Source organism: Centroberyx gerrardi, chromosome 16 (genome assembly GCF_048128805.1).
Source record: "Centroberyx gerrardi isolate f3 chromosome 16, fCenGer3.hap1.cur.20231027, whole genome shotgun sequence".
In the NCBI taxonomy this organism is placed as follows: domain Eukaryota; kingdom Metazoa; phylum Chordata; class Actinopteri; order Beryciformes; family Berycidae; genus Centroberyx; species Centroberyx gerrardi.
In genome coordinates, this window is record NC_136012.1 from 15,743,149 (window position 1) to 15,751,900 (window position 8,752).

General features: G+C 40.0%; 2 protein-coding genes across 2 annotated transcripts in view; one reads left to right on the top strand and one right to left on the bottom strand.

Moving 5' to 3' along the window:
• The window catches only part of med7 (mediator complex subunit 7), a 314,785-nt gene that overhangs the window by 1,742 nt on the left and 304,291 nt on the right, over window positions 1-8,752 (bottom strand). The window contains exon 2 of the mRNA XM_071903595.2: window positions 136-228. The gene's annotated coding sequence lies outside the window, so the exon portion shown is untranslated. The remainder of the gene's footprint in view (window positions 1-135; window positions 229-8,752) is intronic.
• On the top strand, window positions 888-8,713 carry itk (IL2 inducible T cell kinase). Its single transcript, XM_071903148.2, has 17 exons — window positions 888-1,057; window positions 1,222-1,326; window positions 1,483-1,564; window positions 1,710-1,835; window positions 2,139-2,176; window positions 2,529-2,680; window positions 2,826-2,891; window positions 3,020-3,074; window positions 3,624-3,703; window positions 4,073-4,215; window positions 4,548-4,622; window positions 6,017-6,185; window positions 6,284-6,500; window positions 6,600-6,664; window positions 6,929-7,047; window positions 7,864-8,021; window positions 8,135-8,713. The coding sequence occupies exons 1-17, from the start codon at window positions 920-922 to the stop codon at window positions 8,216-8,218; spliced, it is 1,872 nt and encodes a 623-aa protein (XP_071759249.1). The 5' UTR covers window positions 888-919; the 3' UTR covers window positions 8,219-8,713.

Below are 8,752 nucleotides of genomic sequence, written 5' to 3' on the forward strand. Positions count from 1 at the left end.
CTAAACTAGAGCTTAGCGTATGTAGCTAGCTAGTGTTAGCTAGCGAGATTGCCTCTTGTGAAGTCGGTAGCTAACGCTTGCAGCTAACAAGTCATTATATACGGCGATGCGAATGAAACATAAACTTTCACACACCTCTCAAATGACTCCTCGGTTGTTGAATGTATTCTTTAGATATGAAATATCACAACAGTAATTTATCGGACATCTAGCTGTTGTCTGCTGGACGGGTCTGACATAGACGTTCCTCTCTGCTCCAATCCCATTGGCTGAACTTTGCACGTAATAATTTATTGGTTGTGCGGATTGGACCGTACGTGCTGAACAAACCAAACGCTGATTGGTTGTAATATTTGGAGGCTCAAAATGTTACTTTGTTGCAACATATATCAGCAAAGTGAGTGATGTTATACTATTAACTTTGCAAACAAATTAGTTTGCCTTGACATCATATCACAGGTTTTGTTATTTTATCATTTTTAGTGAAAACTAACATTGATTGCTCAATAAAAGTAATGGTGAAGTTTGTAGTTCCCCCCTCCTTTTCATGTAGCCATAGAGCTATATAAGGAAACAAATATGTATCGTTTTACATGCATAATTTTTAATGCACACTATTTCGACTTGTTGCAACATAGTCACTGAAAGTGTGTGTTTGTGTGTGTGTGTGTGTGTGTGTGTGTGTGTGTGTGTGTGTGTGTGTGTGCGTGTGTGTGTGTGTGTGTGTGTGTGCTTGCACAACACATTGCTTGCCTTAACTTAAAGGATGTGGTTTACCTACTGTAACAACTTTATGCCGGAAACTCAATTTATCATCCACCTCTTTTTTTTCTGTCACTCCTAGGTGCTCAATCTCTCGCCGTAAGCCAAAATCCGTTTCTCATCGTGCTGCACATAGCACATACTGTAGCTGTTTACCATGTTCCCCAGGGTTATCATGAAGGGAACAATGATCAAGAAATCTCAACAGAAGAGAAGAACATCACCATGCAACTATAAGGAGAGGTTTTTTGTGTTGGATACCCAAGATTTGAAGTATTCAGAACGTCGTCCGGGGGTAATTATGCATGCTTTCATTGAAGGAAATTACTTCACAGCTATAATACAACTAATTCTAAGTTTTGGTCTTGAAATTTGGCCTTTTGGTAAACTACTATAATGCACAATTATACAGATAACACAGAGCAGAGCAAACATAAGGTAAAGAAAATGTTCTTTCAGAAAAAGCCCACGCTGAAAGGCTGCATTGTGCTGTCCAGAATTAAATGTGTGGAGATTGTGTGTAGTGATGTCCCCATACCATGCAGCTATAAATACCCTTTCCAGGTGAGCTTCACAATTTCTCAAAAAATACACACATCAAAAATAAGAATGAATCAATTCTCATTGCTTCAAAGTTACAAATATGACATACAAACACAAATGACATATTATCACACAAGAGAACAAAAGTATCACTTTTTTAATCAAATATCTCTACAGGTTTTTCATGACAGCCATTACCTCTACATTTTTGCCCCAGACAATGATTGTCGTCAGAGATGGGTCCGAGCTCTCAAAGAGGGTAAGCAATTTTGGAACTTAATTTTCATTTTGGTAGCAGTGCAACAAATAACGATGAACCTTGGTGGTATGTCAAGCAAATTCAAAAGTTTGATGTTTCAAATGTATGTTTGCCTCAAACTATATTTCTTGTGTTCCCTACATAGAGACAAAGTATAACAATTTGGTTGTAAAATACCACCCAAACTTCTGGATGGATGGACGATGGAAATGTTGCCACCAGACAGAGAAACTGGCGACAGGTTGTCAAGAATATGACCCCATGGGCTGTGGTTTGTATTCTCTCCTCTACAGATACTTTCATCCAAGGCTGAACCCTCAAATATATTTATTTATTTATTTATTTATTAGATTTAGCCCCAGTTTTAAAATTCTCACATAAATAACGTGAAAGGCTTTTGCAAAGCTTTCTCATGAACATTTGGTTTGTATAGCAAATCTGGGGCCTATTTATTATTTTTTAATTTAGTGTGACATTTTAATATTATCTGAAATCCAATGTAAACTCACTGTTTTGCAGATATGTATGTCTGTCAGGAGAGTTCTGAAATTCCATATTTTTGATTGCTCCACAGCTTCTAAAAAGCCTCTCCCTGAAATACCGGACCCACAGGTACAAGTTCCCTAAACATAATACTATGTGCTATTACAGTATTATTCTTGTGCCAGACAACACTGTCCAAAGTATCTCTTGATGGAAAGAAGGTCAAGTGGTTGTTCACCTGTTAAAACTTTTGAATTAGTGTCCGACCGTGCGTGAATTTTCTGAAAATACACTGTTGATAGAACCATTTTTTGGTTTTCTTTTTGGTTTGTTTTTATCATTGCTTTGCAGTCAATGTTCTCTCTTAACATAATCATATTGCTATAATAAAAGGGTATGTGCCACTGGTATTCATATAGCTCTAGGGTATTTCTAATAAAATTCCCCTAGTTCAAGGTTTCTCTTTATCTCTGTCTGGCAGACGGAACTGCATGATCCAGGACAGAGGGTGGTAGTAGCTCTCCAAGACTACACACCCCTCGGAGACAAGGACCTGCCTCTTCAGAAAGACCAGGAATACATCCTGACTGACGCTTCCCACTCTGACTGGTGGATCATACTGGATAACAGGGGGTACAGAGCATAAAGACATCTACCCCATTCCTAGTTACTGTTTACACTGCAAAAGATATCACTTTCTTTTCTAATACTGATCATAAGTCAATGTAATATCTTAATTAATGTACAACGTGTCTATTTTTCTCCCGTCTCTCATAAGGAACACAGGGTTCGTCCCCAGTACTTATGTAGCTGAAAAATCTGGCGCCAACTTTGATAGATTCGAGTGAGTCTGATTTCAGTGCTCTTCTACCTTTTTAATTATTAACTTATGGATAACTGTAAATCCATTTCAGTCGTATGTCCTCTAACTGAACTGAGTGGTTTTACTGTGGTTAATGTGACTTCTCACAGATGGTACAACAAAGACATAACCAGAGGGCAAGCAGAGGAACTGTTAATGAGAGAGGTAAAAACTATGTCCGTGTTTCAGCCTGGGATGCAATGATTATCCAACATTGTGACATTTCTTTATGCCTTCAGCCCTATTTTGACAGCAAAACAAATACTTTGCTTCATGAATAATGCTGAAGATAATATTTAATTAGTAAACTGTAGTGCAGAGTAGCTGTTTGATGCAGTGCACTAGTTTGATGTGACTGTGCCACCTGTCCTATACTGATGCAAATGTTGCATTTGCAGAATGATTCCAAACACATATACAGAACGAAAATGTAAGAGACAAAACATGTGATGTCTCCAAACCACAAAGTTTGCTCCGATTCAGGATTTCCTGCAGTAAATGTACCGTGCTTGGTTTTGCAAGCACAAGTTAAAATTGTGTGATAAGGCTTACCCATCATCACTGACTGGTTTAAAATGGCGCCCAGCCCAGTGCTGCATGGTATAAGTTGCAGCTGAAACAAAACAAACTATCACCAAATGTCTCTAAAACCTCTATTACAACTATGTTTATTAATTTTGATGATTTAATGAGGTTTCAACGCTGTATTTTTAGGGGAAAGAGGGTGGATTCATGGTGCGTGACTCAAGACATGCAGGAGTCTACACAGTGTCGGTCTTCACCAAAGCACCAGGGTAATTTAATTTCCGTCGTATCTCTCACTTGATGATATCATGCTAAACCATATATTAAGCATAGAGCGTGGAACTATTTTGTTGAATTTGTTAACTATTTTGGGTTAGGGTTAGGTTAACTATTTTGATGATATTGAGTGGATGAGTGGATGTTTGACTATAGGGTTAAATATTGGCAGAATAAATGACGAGCATGTCTACACAGACCTGTAGGCCTAGTGGCTTATCAAAATGAAATTGAATTGAAATCATTTGCATTTTCCTAATCTTATACTGCGGATCAGTTGTCTGGTTCCTTTCAGTTCAATCTTGTTTTTTAATCATTTGCTGACTTTGAATACTTCTGTGGTTTCTCTTATACATCTTCAGGTCGAATGGGGAGAAGAATCCAAGAGTGAAGCACTATCAGATCAGAGAGACAGAAACAGGAGAAGCTGCATTTTACTTGGCAGAGAAGTACCTGTTCAACACCATTCCTGAGCTCATCCATTACCACCAACACAATGCTGCAGGTAAACTGTGCTGGCTGAACTCATGCAGCAGCACCGCACACAAAACCTCACAAGCTAAAATGTTTCCCTTTTTTTATTTACAGTTCCCCCTATCATTTTGCCAAAAATGCCCCATATCTTTCAAACATCACGGCGTAGGAGTTCTTATCGCTTGTTTCTGTCCGACACTCAGACAGACACATCATTATGAGTTGAAGGGCAAAACTTTTCCGAATTTACCGTTCTCTTTTTATAAATATGGGCTTTTCCTAGTTAAAGGTCATTTTATGTGCTGTGCGTGTGTGTGTGTGTGTGCGTGTGTGTGTGTGTGTGTGTGCATATTACCTCTGCAGGTCTGATAACCCGTCTGAGACACCCGGTCTCCCAGGACAGAGGCTGCTCCCAGGACCCTGCTAAACTCTGCAAAGGTTAGAAGTTAATCTGCTGAGCTAAAAGACGGCTCAGCTGTTTGAATCGGTGCTCAAAACATCCGAATTTTGTAATCGTGTTGGGCATGTTGACCTGATTTGAATGTAATTATATAAAGCTATCATCTTGCAGAGTTCTAAATGTAGAGAGAGTACGTGACTTTTTATCAATAGCCAAGGAGCCTAGCATTTATCTACACATTGGGAAATCAAGGACATTGGATGTGATATAACCCTGGTGATGTAACCACAACACATGCACTAAGTTCTGCCTGGGAAGCACCGGTGAAAAAGAGCTGTAAGAGCTGGCAGTGAGACTGGAGCATTGCCAGGGAGGTGAACCCTGATGCAGTTTCACATTTCAAAAAACCACTGAAAACCTATTTGTTTACTCTGGCGTTTTTATAATTGCTTTTTTGTCCTTCTGTCCTTCTTCTGTTTTTCTTACTGTTGTGTTTTATCAGTTTAGTTGTATCAGTATACACATACAGTATGTTACATACTTCTTGTTGTTCAGTTATTCTGACATTTCTATAATTACTTTTATGTCTTTCTGCTATTTTATCTTTCTGATTTCCTGGTTTTATTTTTATTCTGTTGTGATTTTTTTTTTCATTTATTCAACTTTTATTTTATCAGGCAGGTCACTTAAGAACAAATTCTTATTTACATGGACAGCCTGGCAAGAGTTTAACCTCTTGGGGGAAATGGGAGGAGATAAAGTAAAAACTCAGACATACAAATGTTCAACATTAAGAGACATAAGAGCCAGACAACATTAAACAACAAACAACATTACCATTAAGAAACAAGCAGAGAAACAAAACGAGAGAGGGGAGCAAAGGGGAGAGGAAATAAAAAGTCCGACAGCGCAGCAAGCAGAATGCAACACAGTCTAAGGGTAATAAAACGGCCAATTTATGGAGTATACAGGTCGCAGTGATGAGTTTTGTAGGGGGCTTTGGTGGAAAATCTAATGGCAGAGTGGTACAACACATCCAGCTGCTCAAGGACAGCCTTACAAGCGGTTCTGTATACAACACCATCATAGTCAAACAATGGGAGGATGCTCATTTTGTCATTGAGGATGCTTGTTCGCACAAGCGCCAATTTGGCAGAGATAGTGACTAAAGAAAGCCTAGTCTGCATTTAACATTTGACTGTAATTTGAACAGGTGTAATGAGAAGGATAATGTACTGTCAAGCTAGATTCTTAAATAGTTGTATGATGTGACTACCTCAAGCTTGTAACTGCTGTTTAAAAAGGTTTAAAAATTGTTGTACCCTTTCCAATAATGCACTTGCCCATTTATCGTATTCCTCCAGTGGTTTTTTCACCTCAAGTGAATAGGATTATGGGTACTATAGTTCACCACTCTTTTGCCGCCTGACAGATCAGTGGGAGGTGGACCCTGAAGAGCTGAGCTTGGGGCAGGAGGTGGGCAGCGGCCAGTTCGGGCTGGTGCTGGAGGGGAGATGGCGAGAAAGCAAGGTGGCTGTGAAGATGGTGAGAGAAGGGGCCATGTCAGAGGAGGAATTCATCGAGGAGGCAAGGATCATGACGTAAGTGCACTTCATGATGGTAACTCATATCAGTCAAGCACAATTAACTGGAACCATTCAGCCTATGTCTGTGTGTGTGTGTGTGTGTGTGTTAACAGGAGGTTGTCCCACTGTAAGCTGGTTCAGCTGTACGGCGTGTGCACCCAGCACTCTCCCATGTATCTGGTGTTTGAGTTCATGGAGAACGGCTGCCTGTCAGACTACCTGCGGGCCAGGAGAGGGCGTCTGTCTCAGGACGTCATGTTGGGGATGTGTCTGGATGTCAGTGAAGGGATGGCCTACCTGGAGAGCTCCAACTTCATCCACAGAGACCTGGTAGCCCAGCAAATATCAAAGTTTTTGCAATGCAATTCTATATCAGAGCTATCGTTAAGAGAAGAGTTTATCCTTCCCCTGTCCGTCTTTCTTCTGCAGGCTGCCAGAAACTGTCTGGTTTCAAAGAACAATGAGGTGAAGGTGTCTGATTTTGGCATGACCAGGTATGTTTGTGTGTCTCACTGAGTATTTTGCCTGTTGGAGAGACTGGTTTGACCCCATGTAAAACCACAATTTGTGTGAGAACTGTTACTTTAAATCAGGATTATTGTATAGTTTATTTCTGGAGAAGCCTGCTTACAAATACATAGTATAATGGTATGTGTGTGTGTGTGTGTGTGTGTGTGTGTGTGTGTGTGTGTGTGTGTGTGTGTGCATGCGTGTGTGCATGCATGTGTGCATGTGTGTGTCCACTCACTGTACTGCAGATTTGTTCTCGATGACCAGTACACAAGCTCCCTGGGCTCCAAGTTCCCTGTCAAGTGGTCGGCTCCAGAGGTCATCAAATACTGCAAGTTCAGCAGCAAGTCTGACGTCTGGTCGTTTGGTGTGTTCATCCCTCTGTCTTTCTGCCTTACAGTTATTTTCTCTGTCTGTCTGTCTGACTTGCTATCATCTAGTCACACAACATGTCTTCCTCTGACATTTTTTTTTTTACCATACAAATAATTTCAAGGTTCCAAGAAGAAAATATTGAGTTTTTGGGTGATTGGCCTGCTGGTCAACTTACTCATTAAGTGATAACCACCAAAATCATCCATGTGTCCCTGGTACATCATTCGCTCGGGTGCTCCATGCCATTTACCACGCACTATGTTGAGTGATAGTGGGGCACTACCATTATCTCAAAAGTGTGAAATTGAGAATTTTTACAGCAGCTGTAACACTAAATGGTAAGTAATCTTAAATGATATGTGGCTAATTCTGGCAGTTTTCTGTAGAAGATTGGTGATACAATATGATACAAAAATAACATACTTTATACCACCAGGGACTAATTTTCCTGTTTGCAGTGAACATGGTAGGTAAAAATCATTGCCCAGTGGATGAATATGTGGTTTCTCACTCAAAATAGTTCAAAAAATAAGCATGTTTTATTAATTTATTTTATTTGTATTACTTTTTATTATTTTTATTACTAAAAATTCAGTCTTCTTACTGTGGATAATGCTAGTATAGTGTATGCTAAAGAGCTAACACAGAGCAATGGTGCAAATGAATTACTGGGATCTATAGGGACACATGGATGATTTTGGTGTCTGTGTTCTCATCACTTCACAGGTAAGTTGACCAACAGGCCAGTCTCCCAAAAGCCTGGTGTATCACTTTAACAGTTGAGGTCTCTCTGTCCACCTCTTCCCAGGTGTGCTCATGTGGGAGGTGTACAACGAGGGCCGCCTTCCCTACGAGCACCGCTCTAACGCTGAGGTGGTGGAGTCGCTGAACGCAGGCCTGAGGCTGCTGAAGCCCCGCCTGGCCCCGCAGCCCATCTACCTGCTGATGGAGTGGTGCTGGAAGGAGGTGAGGAGCGGAGAGTAAACACACTCCCATGACAAGAACCACATACAGAAAATACTGTCTCTGATGCATTTTGATGGCTAAACTGTGACTTATTCTTATGTTCTCATTCTCAGAAACCAGACGACCGCCCATCCTTTGCTCTCCTGCTGCATGGCCTCCCTGTCAGACCGGTGAACCAAGACAATAGTTTATGTTGAATAGGATATGCCATAGTGTACAAAATACATGTATTTATGTTATTTATTTATTTTCTGTTCGTTGTCAAATGTTTTTTCAAAGGTGTGTGAAGCGGTACCATGTGATGATTTTACAAAACAATAATTTTTATTTTCCACAGGCAGTATTTATAACCATTGGCTTTTGCACTTTATACACTGTACACACTTATACACTGTGTTCATCTGTGTTCAGTAGCTATGGTAGATTCTGTATATGTCCTTTAGAGGGCACACACAACCCATCCACACTGTTGAGCTTACTGCTAGTTTATCTAAATGCTTTTAATGTTGTAAAAGATCTCTGTACATTGAACAGTTGAGATGTTTCACCCTGGATGTTTATATTGTTTGACCCACTGTTAATTACATTAAGACCCTGACAATATTAAATCTTTCCTACATTTCAGCACCAGAGGTGTTGGCTTACTTGTTATAATAATAACACAAGCAGATGAAAGAAAATGTTCATGGCTGAACTGTATACATAAAGTACTGCTCTAAACTGAAACAGTC

Bases quoted from the DNA above. Each gene is read 5' to 3' on its own strand.
- itk (XM_071903148.2), top strand. From the start codon at position 920: ATGTTCCCCAGGGTTATCATGAAGGGAACAATGATCAAGAAATCTCAA. The intron at 2,892-3,019 runs GTGAGTCTGATT...GACTTCTCACAG, and splicing joins GCCAACTTTGATAGATTCGA to ATGGTACAACAAAGACATAA. The intron at 3,704-4,072 runs GTAATTTAATTT...ATACATCTTCAG, and splicing joins GTCTTCACCAAAGCACCAGG to GTCGAATGGGGAGAAGAATC.